Genomic DNA, 17,383 nt, shown 5'->3' with positions numbered 1-17,383 from the left:
AGTTTAGAAGCTCCTCTCCCTCTTCCTGTGCCAGTCTTCCGCTTCAGATTGCAACCTCGGGGGCTGCAGAAAAATGGAACCACACAACTATAGGTAACATATCACGTCATGCTTAGCAAGATTGTGGTTTGGAGGTGTTGTCTCCCACCAGTCATTTCTCCCCAGCAAGCACACGGAACAACTGAAAAGTCCTGCATTTTGTGGAGAAGTGTTATTACAAAGCTCTCTGCAAACGCTTGCCTTTCATTGTTTTAAATCTGAAGCGCTGGTTTTGTTAAAGCCGACCCAGAAAAACTTAATTGTCCTGCAGCAACAATTCAAAAGGAAAATTGCCGGGAATTCCAGGGGTGCCATAGGCTGCCTTCTCTATAACTACAGTGGTACCTCAGGTTACATATGCTTCAGGTTACATACGCTTCAGGTTACAGACTCCGCCAACCCAGAAATATTACCTCAGGTTTAGAACTTTGCTTCAGGATGAGAACAGAAATCGTGCTCCGGCGGCGCGGCAGCAGCAGGAGGCCCCATTAGCTAAAATGGCGCTTCAGGTTAAGAACAGTTTCCGGTTAAGAACGGACCTCCGGAACGAATTAAGTACTTAACCTGAGGTACCACTGTATTTAACAAATGGTTATAGATCTATAGATCCATCCATAGATCTTCAAGGTGATGTACATGCAGCTTCTAAAACAATGCGAAGATAAAATATTTTAATGGAAACAAAACACCACCCAAATCTGTAAAGAGATACAAATAGAAGAAATTGAAAATGGGAAAGACAGGAACATATTATTTGCTCTAAAAGGTTCAAGAGAACAGAACGGTGCCTGGAAGAGAACATTGTTGATGCAAGCCAGGCAGATATGCACGGGAAGGTTGTCAAAACACTCAGGGTGCCACCACATGAAAGGTCCTGTCCTGGATAGCCACAGCTTAAGGTAGGGCACGTGGAACAGGTTGTCAGAGTCCAGGGTTTCCCAAACTTGGGTCTTTTTGGACTACAACTCCTATCATCCTTAACTAGCAGGACTGGTGGTCAGGGATGGGAATCGTAGTACAAAAACAGCTGGAGACCCAAGTTTGGGAAACGCTGGTCTAGTCCATGCAGGAAAAGGTGAGACCTCACAACCACTGGGCCCAGATAAAGGTAAAGGGACCCCTGACCATTAGGTCCACTCGTGACCGAATCTGGGGTTGCAGCGCTCATCTCACTTTATTGGCCGAGGGAGCCAGCGTACAGCTTCCGGGTCATGTGGCCAGCAATACTAAGCCGGTTCTGGCGAACCAGAGGAGCGCACGAAAATGCCGTTTCCCGCCGGAGCGGTACCTATTTATCTACTTTCACTTTTTTGGGTGCTTTCGAACTGCTAGCTTGGCAGGAGCAGGGACAGAGCAACGGGAGCTCACCCCGTCGCAGGGATTCGAACCACTGACCTTCTGATCAGCAAGTCCTAGGCTCTGTGGTTTAACTCACAGCGCCACCCGCGTCCCTTCTGGACCCAGATAGAGCTTAGCTTAATAGCATCACTTTTAATTAGGAAAGGATTTTAAATACTGGCAAAATAGGCTCTGTACAGCAGGTCCCAGTTAGCAGCCCATATTCTGAACCAACCGAAATTTCTGATTTATTTATTTTTGCCTCAGTAGCAGCCTCCAAGTTGCTGCATGCGTGCTAGATGCGACATCTAAGAGATCTTAACTTCCAGAGCCAAAGGAAGAGCCTCAAATCTGAAGAATGGCAGTTCTACAGCAGCAACCTTTCAACATCCTCAACAATTTCTCCAAAAGACAAAATAGGAACAAGGTTCTGGGTTACAGTTTCCTTGCCCTCGTTTAACATTTTGTGCTGTAATCTGGATTGCACTGAAAGACTTTGCATATTGCACCTGATACACAGCAACCGCAGTTCTCCCCTGTGACTGTACAACTTCCCATCTGCACATTTTTTAATCAATTAATTAATCACCCAGCGATTAACAGGTCATTGTGATACAGTTTACAGCCTGAAATGAGGTTGCACACACCAGCAGCACCTTTTGGCTAGTGCCCATAACATCACTCGCCGTAAGCAACACAACCCACTCCGCCCTCAATACGCAGGTGCCTGCACCACAACATTTTCCTATGCGATACTTCAATCTGGTGTGAAATGAGAAGGCAAACCATGCATGCCGGCCGGCCTCGCATTACCAATGTTCACAATGCAGCGCACGTGCTTTTTTTGTGTGCCAGGAGGTGTTTCTAACACCACGTGCGAGAACATCCTCAGCCGACAAAGAGCGGACCTCTCGCAGAAGCTAAATTACAAAGCGAAGGTGTAAAGGGAGGAGACTCTTCAGAGTCCCATGGTCTGCAAGAAGATCAAACCTCTCCATTCTTAAAGAAATCAGCCCTGAGTGCTCACTGGAAGGACAGATCCTGAAGCTGAGGCTCTAGTACTTTGGCCACCTCATGAGAAGAGAAGACTCCCTGGAAAAGACCCTGATGTTGGGAAAGATGGAGGGCACAAGGAGAAGGGGACGACAGAGGACGAGATGGTTGGACAGTGTTCTCGAAGCTACCAGCATGAGTTTGACCAAACTGCGGGAGGCAGTGGAAGACAGGAGTGCCTGGCGTGCTCTGGTCCAGGGGGTCACGAAGAGTCGGACACGACTAAACAACAACAACAAAGGGCCTTGTGGGCTGCATCTCTGGCAGAAGCCACAGATCTGAACCACACGTTGTGCTTTGGGGAGTGTGGTGCCACCGCAAAAACCTGCAACCAGCTCCCATGTCACACGGATTTCGGACAGTGGAGTGCAGAGCTCAGCAGGGAGGAGGGGTGGGGGGACAAAACTAGCATGATTTGGCTCTGCCTGCCATTAGCTCTGGCGCCACCTACTGTTAGCCTCCCCGCCTTCTGCCCTACCAGTCCGAAGGGGCACCGGGCCACTGCTGATTATATTGTTATGAGTTGCAGGGGCGGGGGAAGTAGGCTGCACGCAAAGTCCGTCTAAACCCTGGAACCAGCAAGTGTTAAAATATAAGCCAGGCTAGCTTCGTGGGACGTGGGTGGTGCTGTGGGTAAAACCACAGAGCCTAGGACTTGCTGATCAGAAGGTCGATGGTTCGAATCCGCATGATGGGGTGAGCTCCCGTTGCTCGGTCCCAGCTCCTGCCAACCTAGCAGTTCGAAAGCACGTCAAAGTGCAAGTAGATAAATAGGTACCACTCCGGCGGGAAGGTAAACGGTGTTTCCGTGCGCTGCTCTGGTTCGCCAGAAGCGGCTTAGTCATGCTGGCCACATGACCCGGAAGCTGTGCACCGGCTTCCTCGGCCAACCCCAGTGTCGGTCACAACTGAACCTAATGGTTGGGGTCCCTTTACCTTTGCCTTTTTAGCTTCCTGTGTCAAGGTGATCGCCTTGGTGATGGGCCATTAAGAGAACAAAGGAGAGGGAGCTCTGTGCTAGACGTCAGAATTAGAAGGACAAAGCCTAGGTTGGGAGTTGGCAGTGATGTGGGCCAGATGTTAAGCCTCAAGTTGGAAGAAGACAGAGAGGCAGAGCCATGCTTGATTTCTGTTTGAATCCAAGGCTGCGGCTATAGGAGAAACAAGACTCTTTCAGGGTGTTGATGCTGTGAACCCCTCCATCGTAGACTCAGGTTGTATATATGTGTAAATAAACCATATATCCTAAAGACACCAGAGTCTCCGCTGTGCCACATTCCAAAAGTAAACATGGACCCTGGGTAAAGTGCCCGGAATCTCACATTAGAGAAGCTTGCTTACTCAAAAATAAAACTAGTTTTGCTTCTAGTTTGTTTGGCACTGTGACCTAAATGCCACATGTGAAACTAGCCTTTGCAAATCCCTTTCCATACCTGAGAGGCACAGAGAACAGCTTAAAATGTGACTTGTCAAAACAAACCAGACAAGCACCAGGAAGGCATGTCCCAAGAGGCAATCTGGCCCCCCTCCTGGGGGCATTTTCAGGAGTGAATTTGTACAGTGCCACCCCAAGAAGCGAGTTTCAATAAGCTCTGCATGCGGCTGCAATCCTGCACACTTACCTGGAGTTAAGACTGCTTCTACGTTGGTGTCCTTCAGCACCGCTGAGCCGCTTCTCTTCGGCACTTAGCTGAAAGTGGGATGAAAAAGGCGGTCCTCAGAACACTTTCTATAGGCTAAGACCCTTTTGTAATGTTTACTCAAAGGTCTGCCCTATTCAGCAAAGGCCTCTTCCATTGTTAAGAAAAATCTACCTACAGTACTTGCAGTCTCAGCCTGTTTTATTGCTTCCTGCTGACTGAGGCTGGGGGCTTATGGGTGAACTGCTTAAAATCCTTTGAACAGCTTGTCTTAATTCTCCCTTATTGTCCGTTTCTGGGGGAGTTCATTATATGTGTGTGGATATACAGTGGACGCACGGGTTTGCGAACGTGATCCATGTGGGAGGCACGTTCGCAACCCGCAGTGATGCGTCTGCGCATGCGCAAAGTGCAATTTAGCGCTTTTGAGCACAAGCGACTGCTGAAACCCTGAAGTAACCCATTCTGGTACTTCCGGGTTTTGGCAGTCTGTAACCCAAAAAATGCGGGTGGCGCTGTGAGTTGAATCACTGAGCCTTGGGCTTGCCAATCAGAAGGTCGGCGGTTCGAATCCCCGTGACAGGGTGAGCTCCAGTTGCTCGGTCCCTGCTCTTGCCAACCTAGCAGTTCGAAAGCACATCAAAGTGCAAGTAGATAAATAGGTACTCCTCCAGCGGGAAGGTAAACGGTGTTTCCGTGCGCTGCTCTGGTTCGCCAGAAGCGGCTTAGTCATGCTGGCCACATGACCCAGAAGCTGTACACCGGCTCCCTCGGCTAATAAAGCGAGATGAGCGCCACAACCCCAGAGTCGGTCATGACTGGACCTAATGGTCAGTGATCCCTTTACCTAACCCAAAAAAACGCAACCTGAAGCGTCTGTAACCCAAGATATGACTGTATAGTATTTTTAGCCTATGTGCTGTCAGAGCACAAATATTATATACTGTACAGTCGTACCTGTAATATTATATACTGTGCAGTCGTACCTTGGCTCCCAAACAAATCGGCTCCCGAACGATCAAACCCCGGAAGTGAGTGTTCCGGTTTCTGAATGATTTTTGGAAGCCAAACATCCGGCGCAGCTTCCGATTAGCTGCAAGACACTCCTGCTGCCAATCGGAAGCCGAACTTTGTTTTTCATACGGTTCTAGGAGTCGAACGGACTCCCGAAATGCATTCTGTTTGATAACCAAGGTACCACTGCATATACGAGCCTTTTTTTCAGTCAGAGCTCACTGGAGCTCAGCTGCAGCACCCCTCAGGTGGGCACCATTGCCATTCTAAGAGAACAAGGGAGAAGTTCATGGTGAATTCCAGCACTTCTTTTTTCAGAAAAACGACACTATAGTCATACCTCGGGTTGAATGAGCTTCGGGTTGAGCGCATTTAAGTTACGGAGAAGTAACGGAGCACGTTACTTCTGGGTTTCGCCGCTCACACATGCACAGACGCTCAAAATGGCGTCACGCGTATGCGCGGAAGCAGCAAAACGCCACCCGCACACACAGACGCACCGTCGCGTCTTGTGTTGTGTTCAGGATGTGAACGGGGCTCCGGAACAGATCCCGTTCGCATCCCGAGGTACCACTGTAGCTAGCTACACATGCGCCTGTTCAATGAGACATTTGGGCTTTCCCCCCCTTCTCTTAAGTGAATGAGTGGTTTTTAATGAGGGACTGAAAAGGGAAGAGACACACCATTGAAATGAGCGCCCTGGAAGGGCGCCTTTCGAAGGGCGGCACGTGAACCGCGTTTAGCCCCATGCGCGACAATGGCATCTTTACAAAACCGGAACCGGTCAGGCATTTGGAGGCGAGCCAGGATTCGGGAAATCGTTGCAAAGGCGGAAACTCACGACATTGGACAGGCGGGGCTACAAGGTGACTGCTGACCTTTCTCTTCTGTTTGGCGGCTGCCCAAAAGGAGTGGGAGGGAGGGGGGATAAAAAAAAATAAGGGAGGGGAATAACTTTCATTTCAGGAACAAAATAAAAAAAATTCCTTCCAGTAGCACCTTAGAGATGAGCTTTCGTGTGCATGCACACTTCTTCAGATGGTTTCAGGGAACCACATCCCACTCTCACCATAATTGTCCCACCCAACAAGCCGCTCCTCTTCTGTATATTTTACTCGATAGTAAAGTTTCTGCCCCAGTTTGATAAACTCTACTCCCAAGGAAAAGCCATTTGGACGACCGCCTTGCAACAAGCTCCTACTACATTTACTATGAAACCGTCGGGGTCCAGTAAAGTTCTACAGGGCTTCCTCCAACCTTAGGCGTACTTACTCACGAGGAAGCCCCGTTGCACTCAATGGAGGGGAAAAAACCCTGACTTCCAGGACACAGAGTCAAGATCGGGCTGCCGCCGGGCGCAACCTCCCTGCTGGTTTCCATTGCGCATTCGCTCCGAAGCAAATCCCAGCCGGCTCCTCTCCGCTGCTCCGCTCCCCCCAAGCGCGCGTTGCTTCCGGCGGAGGAGGGCTGCGGCCGCGCAGCGCGATCCGCGTCCTCCTCCTACACACGTTCATTGGCAAGCCGGCGTCGAGTGGGGCTGCCCCCGCTTTCTATTAAAAGCCGCCCTGAGAAATTCAGGAAGGGTTTTTTGTCCAGTGCCAAATTGCCAAGAGCTCATTTCGCCCCCATGCATTTGATGACGGCTCCTGGTTTTTTAAAAGTGCAACAAGGAGGAGGCGTGACGGTAGCTGAATGGAGGGGGGGGCTTTGTTTTTTGGGTTGAGCTTTTCCCCCCTCCCATAAACTGGAGCGCTTGCTTTGCCATCCGCGCGTAGCGTTGCCACCTGTGATTGTCTCCTATTTCAATGCAAAATGCTGCGTCCTGTATTGATAGTTTTGTTTTACATATTCCAGATCGCCTCTCTCTCTGTCTGTCTGCCAAGTTAGGGATCCTCTCCAAATGTGTATCTGAAAGGTCATGTATTTAAGCTCTGGGTAGCCAAAGACAGATTTATAAATTCATGTGTATGTTTGTGTGACAAATTCCAGAGGGGCCATTTTGTTAGGCTGCAATTATGGGCATGTTGTTGTTTAGTTGTTTAGTCATGCCCGACTCTTCGTGACCCCCCCCCGGACCAGAGCACGCCAGGCACTCCTGTCTTCCACTGCCTCCTGCAGTTTGGTCAAATTCATGCTGGTAGCTTCGAGAACACTGTCCAACCATCTCGTCCTCTGTCGCCCCCTTCTCCTTGCGCCCTCCATCTTTCCCAACATCAGAGTCTTTTCCAGGGAGTCTTCTCTTCTCATGAGGTGGCCAAAGTATTGGAGCCTCAGCTTCAGGATCTGTCCTTCCAGTGAGCACTCAGGGCTGATTTCCTTCAGAATGGAGAGGTTTGATCTTCTTGCAGTCCATGGGACTCTCAAGAGTCTCCTCCAGCACCATAATTCAAAAGCATCCATTCTTCGGCGATCAGCCTTCTTTATGGTCCAGCTTTCACTTCCATACATCACTACTGGGAAAACCATAGCTTTTACTATACGGACCTTTGTTGGCAAGGTGATGTCTCTGCTTTTTAAGATGCTGTCTAGGTTTGTCATTGCTTTTCTGGAGTGGCAGGCTTTATGTTAGGGGGAGGCAGAACCGAGTTATCTGCGACGCAGCTGGTCAGTCAGTTTAGTATTTTTATTTCTTTATTTACTTGATGGAGGGGGCAGCTGCCCCCTCTGCACCCCCCTGACTCGTCTATGGCTGCAATGCATTGCTCTGAAGTCACTTTGGGACAAGATTTATTTTTTTTAAAATCGCCCCTGTCCTGTATTTTGCATGAACAAAGGTGGCAACCCTACCGGGGCATCATGGCATACTTGCACCGGTGCACTGACGTTGCAGGTGTTGTAAACAAAAATTGCCCTTTTCCCTTTTGGGGTATCCAAGAGCCCATATAGAGTCCTTACATAGGTTCCCTATTGGTAGAAGATAACAGAGGCCAACCAGAGAACATTGAGAAGCAAAGCAGCTAGTAAGCTTGATCTTTATTGATCTGTTGCAACAGGGTGCTCCCCTCACCCGCAGGAGAGAGGAGGAACCCAGAAAAATGGCACACAAGGCCTTATAAAGACTTTTGAAACTGAAGAGTTTGGATTTGATATCCCGCTTTATCACTACCCTAAGGAGTCTCAAGGGACGCGGGTGGCGCTGTGGGTAAAAGCCTCAGCGCCTAGGGCTTGCCGATTGAAAGGTCAGCGGTTCGAATCCCCGCGGCGGGGTGCGCTCCCGTTGCTCGGTCCCAGCGCCTGCCAACCTAGCAGTTCGAAAGCACCCCCGGGTGCAAGTAGATAAATAGGGACCGCTTACTGGCGGGAAGGTAAATGGCGTTTCCATGTGCTGCACTGGCTCGCCAGATGCAGCTTTGTCATGCTGGCCACGTGACCCGGAAGTGTCTTCGGACAGCGCTGGGCCCCGGCCTCTTGAGTGAGATGGGCGCACAACCCTAGAGTCTGTCAAGACTGGCCCGTATGGGCAGGGGTACCTTTTTAAGGAGTCTCAAAGCTGCTAACATTCTCCTTTCCCTTCCTCCCCCACAACTCTGAGGTGAGTGGGGTTGAGAGACTTCAGAGAAGTGTGACTAGCCCAAGGTCACCCAGCAGCTGCATGTGGAGGAGCAGGGAAGCAAACCCAGTCCACCAGATTATGAGTCTACTGCTCTTAACCACTACACCACACTGCTCTCTGCCACCCTGTATCAAGACCACCACCAGAAACATCATACATACATCACAGAAGGGGTGTAACCCCTCAGATACATCATAACTACATCACAAAAAAGGCGGTCTAAAACAGAAATTTTGAATGTTGTTTTTCTCCTGTGTGGCAGGTTACTTGATTGGATTGCCTGGGGAGCCTGGCCAGTCTTTTGTCATGATAAATACTTAGTTCCTGGGCCCGGTCACAGGTTCACACCCTATTCAAACACATACATACCCTTAAGACAGGATTTGTGAGGAAAGAGACAATGGGGAGGTTTCCCACTTTGACCTTGCAGAGAAAACATTTGCTCAGTTTAGGAATCAAAATGGTCTTCCTGTGCTGATCTATGTACGTGCTTGGTTGGTACACTTATGAACATTACCATATACAGCGGTACCTCGGGTTAAGTACTTAATTCGTTCCGGAGGTCCGTTCTTAACCTGAAACTGTGCTTAACCTGAAGCACCACTTTAGCTAATGGGGCCTCCTGCTGCTGCCGCGCCGCCGGAACCTGATTTCTGTTCTTATCCTGAAGCAAAGTTCTTAACCTGAAGCACTATTTCTGGGTTAGTGGAGTCTGTAACCTGAAGCGTATGTAACCCGAGGTACCACTGTATCTAAGGCCATAAAATTCCTATCACACAGGCGGGCCGGCGGCGTGGCAAGGCTGCGCTCCCTGCCCTTCTTTTCCCACTGGGGGCAAAGGCCGCGGCGCTGCTCCCCTCCCCCGCCAGCCCCAGCCAGCCCCACCCTGTTCCGTGGCAACGCTGAGCCTCGCTCCGGCGCGCGGTGCGGGGGAGCCTCGCGCGTCCTTGGGCGTGTAGTATTTCGGGTTCGGAGGCGTCTATTTTTAGCCCCATTGATGGCTGGGATTCCGACGACGTCAACGGAGCCCGGCCTTGACGTCACGGAGGCTCCTTCCAAGCCGGGGCGGGGAGGCGGGGTTTGCAGAAAGTCAAGCGGCGCACGGATGGAGAGCGAGCAGCCGGGGCGAGGGCGCAGGGGGCGGGAGGCGGCGGCGGCGGAGAAGAAGCAGGGGGTCAGGGACCCATCGCGTGGGTGGGGGGCGGGCTGGGGGCTCGGCATGGCTCCGGAGGCCGCGGCCCAGATCCCAACACCGGACTGCCCGCCTTGGGAAGAGCGCGGAGAGCGGGGGAAGCAGGGGTGCAAATGGAGGACCGCCAGCGACAGCCAGGTGAGATGTGGGGAAGAGGCGCGTCGGTGGCGGGGAAGATCGATTTTCCTTTTCTTTCTCCTAGGGGCTGAGGTCCCTCCCTGCAATAAAATACTTGGGGGGGCCACTCCCCCAAAAGTTGATGGGCATTGACATTAAAATAGTCCCTTGTGATCGATTATGTGGGGCAGGACTCACCTGCCCCCCACTCAATATTTTGTTCAAGTTGGCACCATGGGCGTATCTAGGGGGCGGGGGGACAGGTGCCCCTCCCCTAAATCAAGTAGATACATAAAATACTTAACTAACTGAGCGATTGCCTCGCAGGTAGCTTGGTTCTGCTCCCCCAACATAAATCCTGGCTACACCTATGGGTGGCAGCCCTGCTGGGAAGGCAAAGCGATGCCTGCCTACATAGAAGTAGATCCCACTGTTTTCTGTGGGGTTTACGCCTGGGTACCTGCAGTGGCGTTTTACAAAACTTACATAAGGACTGGTTTAGTTTATCATAGTTTTTAATCTCTCTGGGTTCTACTGAGGAATCTCCAGCATAAAGCTGTCATTCTTTCCTCCGGTGAGCAGGTATTATTGTAGGGCAACCCAACCATAGCTGTCAACGTTTTCCTTTTTTTAAGGGAAATTCCCTTATTCCGAATAGAATTCCTCGCAAGAAAAGGGAAAAGTTGGCAGCTAAGAGCCCAACCATTCTCACTTGAATAATATGGGCTATTAGAAGGGTTCTGGCCGCCTGACGACTTCTGTATCGTTTTTCTTTCTCTTTGGAGTTGGCAAAGGCCAGGCTAGTTCTGGTCTTGCCTTTCTACAAGATTGTTCCAATTAAGGGGGGAATGTTTCCTTTCCCATTCCAGTCGGTGAGCTGATTTGCAAATTGAGATGTTTTCAGTCAGTGTAGATCTCCTTCATGCAGTGTGGCACACTGTATGATACCCACCTTGGCATAACAAAACACAACCCCTCTTCTGGAGCTGGGCACATATCTCGGAGTGGCCTGCATACTCTGCATTCCACTGGATAGTAGTGTGGGTGTCTAGACTTGTGTTTGGAGTGAAATGAAGATGCTAATTTTGTTTGCATAATGGAAATATCCTGGGCTACTACAGGTTTTGTATTGGTGAACGTGCTTCTTCACAGAGGAGTGGTCACTCTCAAATACATATGCATAGGAGCGAACCTAACACTATAATCTTCAGGATGTTTACTTGAAAGTAGGTCCCACGGAGTTCAGTAGCATATATGCCAAAGCATTCATGTTTAGGATTGAAGCCCTTGAACATCATTGTATATGTTGCAGTGGGGGGGGGGGGAGAAATATTTGCTTGTCCGGGAAATGAAGTATTTTTTCCCTGTTGCCTCTTCCTCTTGCTAGAGTCTCAGTGCTGATTGCTACATGGACAGCCGAACAAAGCCTTGACAATGCTTCAAAAAAAATATTTTTTAAAAAATGTGGTTGTCCCCAGCAGGATAAACCATTTCGTGCTATATTTTTCCTCCGTCGTATAGATTTCCTTGAGAATTAAGTTGGATTGTATGTGTTTTCGTATCTGTAATCACGCTGGCTAAGCACGGAATGTGGTTTTTCTCATAGAATAAATTTAGTTATTAAAAAAAAACCAAGCCCCTAGTACTTGCTGATGCAAAGTTAAGCCAGAAATTATATGAGCATGGTCGTGTGTGTGTGTGTGTGTGTGTGTGTGTGTTGGGCAGTGGGCATTTAGTGTTTAGTGTAGCTCCTTCCTGTGGAAATGCTGTCTGAACTCACTTTGTTAACTGGTTAACTTGGTATCTGGTAAACTTGGTATCTGAAGTATCTTGGTATCTGGTAAACTTGGTATCTGAAGTATCTTGGTATCTGGTAAACTTGGTATCTGAAGTATCTTGGTATCTGGTAAACTTGGTATCTGAAGAAGTGTGCATGCACACGAAAGCTCATACCAAGAACTAACTTAGTTGGTCTTTAAGGTGCTACTGGAAGGGAAAAAAAATTTTGTTTTGACTATGGCAGACCAACACGGCTACCTATCTGTAACTGGTTAACTTCTAGCTGCCTTGGATATTTTTATCCAAGGTGGGGCGTAAGTTTAAGAAATACCGGTAACCCAAATACTGCCTCTTGCCACTTGGTGCAAGTACACACTGCCCTAGATGTGGGCTTCAGAAAGTTATGAGATTCCTCTCTGTGTGTGTCTCCTCTTTCTCTCCCCCCCCCCCCCCGCACACCTCTTGCCTTTTGAAACTCGCTGAAACACTGACAAAGGCCTAGAGAGCACACCTTTGTGTGGATAGGATAGTGACTTGGCTCAGAGCAAGTGTTGTTAGTGATGTGCTATTCCTTTGCAACTGCACCACAGGGAACTCTTTCCTGGGTGTCAGAAGTGCACACACCCTTTGGGTGACTAGTGATCTCAGTCATATTTGCCCATTAGCCAGGCACCTTGATGTACCCAGTTTTTATGGGATAATCCATTCGAGAGCTCAATCAGGCATTTTTTGGGTAGCCTAGTGTTGTCCATCTGTTGAATTCTAAACCAATAGCAGAGGATTCTTTTATCTCTTTGGCTCTCTATGCTCAACATGCGCGTTTCCAACCTGACCATGGCAGATTGCACGTCTTTGTGTAAACCTACAAGGACTCTTGAAAAATAATTCTGTGGGGGTTCTGAACCAGAGACCTTTGAGGTACCCCAAACCTCTGCACCATATAAAATCTGGGCCATTGTTTTTGCTTTATACACAGATAGAGCTGGGTTGACCAGATTTCCACCTTTACAAGCAGCGAATTTCAAAATAGCTTTTGCTGATTTAAAGGCTTACAATTTAATATTGGACTTGTGTAAAATACCTTGGTCCGGCTGCCCCAGTGCCCACTCTGTGGCTGGCTGTTCCTGTTGCATGCTTCCTTTTGGTAGGCCAGGGATAGCAGGTCTGTGGGCTTAGCGATGTTGCTAAACTCCAGTTCCCATCAGCTCCAGCCAGGATGGCCCATGGTTGGGGATGATGGGGGTTGTAGTCCAATTGGTGTTTGATCCTTGCCCGCAGGTCATGAAAATGGAACTTCAGTTACCATATTTTTCGCTCTATAAGACGCACCAGACCATAAGTCGCACCTAGTTTTTGGAGGAGGAAAACAAGAAAAAAATATTATGAATCTCAGAAGCCAGAACAGCAAGAGGGATCGCTGCGCAGTGAAAGCAGCGAGCCCTCTTGCTGTTCTGGCTTCTGGGATAGCTGTGCAGCCTGCATTCGCTCCATAAGACGCACACACATTTTCCCTTACTTTTCAGAAGGGGAAAAGTGAGTCTTATAGAGCAAAAAATACGGTACTTAGGAGGTCCCCTGCCCTGCATCTTGAATGTCTGGTAGTACCTGATCTCTTCCTGGGTTGCGATGGAGCATTGTCTTTTCATTTGGTTAGGGTTGCCATATTTCAAAAAGTGAAAAACCGGATGCAAAAGTTGTTGAGATCTTTTTTTGGCAAAGTTGTTGAGCTTTTCCCATATATGTCCAGGAAATTCCAGAGATATGGCAGCCCTACATTTGGTGTTTTGGTGCAGATAGCAATGAAAGGTGTTGGCATACGGCAGAGCAGCCTCCCTGCTCTGTTCAACAAAGGGAGACATTGTGCGCATGGCAATTCCGCTTGCACAACTCCAAGTAGGAATTAGGGCCTCATGATTGATTTGGCAGCCCTGGGTAACCGACTCAAGTAGCATTGTTTCAGATCACCCCCCATTGTTGATGATGTTCAACATATGTCCGATGAAAATAGGGATGTCCTGTTCCATAATGATAATAATGATGATAAGAATGATTTTATTATTTATACCCCACCCATCTGACTGGGTTGCCCCAGCAACTCTGGGCATCTTCCAACATACATAAACACATAATAAAACATAAACTTCCCTGTACAGAGCTGCCTACAGATGTCTTCTAAAGATTGTACAGTTCCTTATCTCCTTGTCTTGGGGGTTGCATAATTCCATGCCCTCTGGTGAAAATAGGGACGTCCTAAGGAAAAGTGGGATATTCTGGGATCAAATCAGGGTCTGGGAGTGTGCCTTAATTGTGCATGTATGTACCGTATTTTTTGCTCTATAAGACTCACTTTTCCCCTCCTAAAAAGTAAGGGGAAATGTGTGTGCGTCTTATGGAGCGAATGCAGGCTGTGCAGCTATCCCAGAAGCCAGAACAGCAAAAGGGATTGCTGCTTTCGCTGCGCAGCGATCCCTCTTGCTGTTCTGGCTTCTGAGATTCAAAATATTTTTTTTCTTGTTTTCCTCCTCCAAAAACTAGGTGCGTCTTGTGGTCTGCTGCGTCTTATAGAGCGAAAAATACGGTACTTGGAATTCAGGCTTTTAATGTGATTTGAGTTTGGTCAGTTTGAGACCAGCAGCACTTTTGATGGGCGCTGAAAGGTTTGTGGATCAGGGAAACGCTGGAAAGTTTGGCCTTCAGTCCTGGCGAAAGAAGCTCTTTCATAACTGTGCTAAAACAGACACCAGCCTGCTCAATTGCATCAGGGTTTGTTGTGTGTGTTTTTTTATTCCGGCACCAGCCAGCCATTCTGGGACTCCCAAATGCTTCCCCCAGCTTTGGCTAGAAAGTGACGTTTTTAGGAGGTCAACTAGGGAGGGGAAGGGAAAGATTCCTGGTTTAGAAGGGATTCCCCACATGGCCTATATATGGCTCTTGGCGTGTTCTTCCAAGACCTGCTGACGCGAGCCGCTGCCTGTCCAGCTGCTGACGTCCAGCGGTGGGTGGGACACCCCTTACGCTTTCTCTGACGCCGCTGTGGGCTTGGCTTCCTCTGTAACAGAAACATGCGTGCATTCAGCGCTCTGCCTGCCAAACCCCACGAAGCAGTTCCCGGCCCGGCCCCTGATGATTGAAACCAGCTGTGGGCTGCTGCCCTGCACCGCCACCGCTGGCCGCCTGCCAGATGGCTCCTCTTGGCCAAGGTGTTCGCTACACCTGCAGCTTTGCTTCAGATGAAAGAGGGAGAGAGCGAGGGAGGACGGCGAGGAACACCAGTCCGGCTCCCGTGCGATCAAAGGCAACACTCCTTTCAGACACCAAATAACTCAACCTATGGAACTTTCTGTTACGGGTGAGTCACACTTTGAAGCAAGGATTCCTTTTGCGGGGGGAACCCAGGAACTAATTGTGGCTACAAGCCTTCTGAGCGAAACAAGACTGATGCTCTTTCGATAGAAGGGCTGAGTTTCTGCCTGAAAAGGAGCTGATGGTTCCATCCACGATTTTATCGAGCTGCATTTTTATTTTTATTGTTTGATTGTGAGTCACGGGTGTTTTTTGCAAATAGAAACTGCCTTAAACAGTTCGGCCAATTAATATGAGCTGCAGGGAGTGTGCAGGAGAACTATTTACTCTGGAATAAATAATTATGCTAACTGGGGTTTTTTTAATCCACCACAGCGGTATTAAAGGGTCCATTCTCCACTCTGCCAAGGGATGCCCAGGGAGCAAGGATGTTAGTTTGGGTCTCTGGTGGTTGCCCTGATCTGAGATAGGTAAAGGTAAAGGGGTAAAGGGACCCCTGACCATTAGGTCTAGTCGTGGCCGACTCTGGGGTTGTGGCGCTCATCTCGCTTTATTGGCCGAGGGAGCCGGCATACAGCTTCTGGGTCATGTGGCCAGCAGGACTAAGCCGCTTCTGGCAAACCAGAGCAGTGCACGGAAACGCCGCTTACCTTCCCACCGGAGCGGTACCTATTTATCTACTTGCACTTTGACGTGCTTTCGAACTGCTAGGTTGGCAGGAGCAGGGAACAAGCAACGGGAGCTCACCCCATTGCGGGGATTCGAACCGCCGACCTTCTAATCAGCAAGTCCTAGACTCTGTGGTTTAACCCACAGCGCCACCCGCTTAAAGAAGGGGTGAAGAACTTGCAGCTCTCCAAATGTTGTTGGACTACAGTTCCCATTATCCCTGACCATCTGGCCAGGGCTGATTGGAGTTGGAGTCCACCAGCAATCAGGATATCAGCATTTGACTATGAGACTATTCCCCACCCACCCACCCTTCAACCAGACCTGAGCAAATAGGAAAGATCAACAGTTTAGCCGCCCTGATTATGTGAGAGGGGATGGGTACAATTACGGCGAAGGATGTATGGTTTCCTAAACACAAGACGGCCTTTATTGCAAATCCGGACTCTTCCTCTTAACGGTGTTGCTTTTCTTGGAAGTTCTCTCCAAAACCCAGTTTGACATGTTCGTACACTTTGTCCTCTACCTGTGTTCCTGTGCCAGGAAAGATACATTTACTTTCTGCCAATCAAAATGCTTACGGCAGGACTCCCTGGATACATGTGCCGCAGGTGTACATTGCCTAAGGGAAGGGAACTTCCTGAACAATAAAGAAGTCATTTGGGGTCAGGACGCTTTGGAGAAGGCCTCTCTTCTTTAGTTTTTCCTTCTGTAGAAGTGGAGAGAGCTATCTCCTGCTTCTCCCCAGACAGGTTTAAGAGACGCCTCTTCTTCAGTGATGGGCTTTACATACTGACTTCAGTTCTGACTCCGCCACAAATTTTCCCCGTGAGCACAGAACCGCCAACGTCAAAATAATTTTGCTTCCTGGAGAGACTTTACCAGAGTTTTGTCATGAATCTGTGGAAGCGGTGGGCTGGGCGATTCAAGATTCACTGGCCTGGATTGAATCTAACAGATACACAGGCCCAGCGACTGATCAGAGAGAACGTTAGATAAAGCACAATTGCTGAAACTAAGCACGTCACAAACGTGTACTAACCTAGAAAGGAGAAGCGCTGGGTGCCACCTGTAAAAAACCAGGATACAGATAAATTCCTCCTCAGATAACATGAGCCTAAAGTCTAGGATCCAGCTATTTTGCTTAACTTGCCGGCATTTATTTATTTATCGCATTTGTATCCCAACTTTCTTCCAAGGGCCTTGGGGTGGCAAATGAAGGATGTACAGTGGTACCTCAGGTTAAGTACTTAATTCGTTCCGGAGGTCCGTACTTAACCTGAAACTGTTCTTAACCTGAAGCACCACTTTAGCTAATGGGGCCTCCCGCTGCTGCTGCACCACCGGAGCACGATTTCTGTTCTCATCCTGAAGCAAAATTCTTAACCTGAAGCACTATTTCTGTGTTAGCGGAGTCTGTAACCTGAAGCTTATGTAACCTGAGGTACCACTGTACCTGTTGCATTCTAAAAACAAATTTTGCAAAGTAGACCAAGCTGAATACCATGATTGGCCCGAGATTGTGAAATCTGTTTTGTTGCTGAATGGGCTTCCAACCCTGGCTGTCCCAGGCTGTCCCGAGTCCTTGCGGTGTTCCTGTGACACACCTTGCCCACAGGACTTTTGTATCGTCAAATCTGCCTGCTATGCCTGCCTTGAGGAGGAAAAAGGCCTGGGGCAGCCTTT

At 49.0% G+C, this 17,383-nt stretch overlaps 1 protein-coding gene and 1 long non-coding RNA gene across 3 annotated transcripts in view; one reads left to right on the top strand and one right to left on the bottom strand.

Moving 5' to 3' along the window:
• LOC128407106 (uncharacterized) overlaps positions 1–4,120 on the bottom strand; it is a 50,737-nt gene extending 46,617 nt beyond the window's left edge. Inside the window, exon 1 of the long non-coding RNA XR_008328718.1 lies at positions 4,053–4,120. This is a non-coding gene — a long non-coding RNA (uncharacterized LOC128407106). The remainder of the gene's footprint in view (positions 1–4,052) is intronic.
• Positions 4,121–9,756: 5,636 nt separating this feature from the next.
• Positions 9,757–17,383, top strand: part of NR4A1 (nuclear receptor subfamily 4 group A member 1) — a 41,724-nt gene continuing 34,097 nt past the window's right edge. Inside the window, exon 1 of one of the 2 annotated variants that reach the window (XM_053375060.1) lies at positions 9,757–9,967. In XM_053375060.1, the coding sequence (XP_053231035.1) occupies positions 9,943–9,967 (25 nt within the window). In that variant the 5' untranslated portion in view covers positions 9,757–9,942. Of the gene's footprint in view, positions 9,968–14,839; positions 15,075–17,383 lie in introns of those variants that run through there. The other variant, XM_053375061.1, reaches the window with a different exon arrangement.

This window comes from Podarcis raffonei, chromosome 2 (genome assembly GCF_027172205.1).
Source record: "Podarcis raffonei isolate rPodRaf1 chromosome 2, rPodRaf1.pri, whole genome shotgun sequence".
Taxonomy (NCBI): domain Eukaryota; kingdom Metazoa; phylum Chordata; class Lepidosauria; order Squamata; family Lacertidae; genus Podarcis; species Podarcis raffonei.
This window is presented reverse-complemented; position numbering and strand designations above follow the sequence as displayed.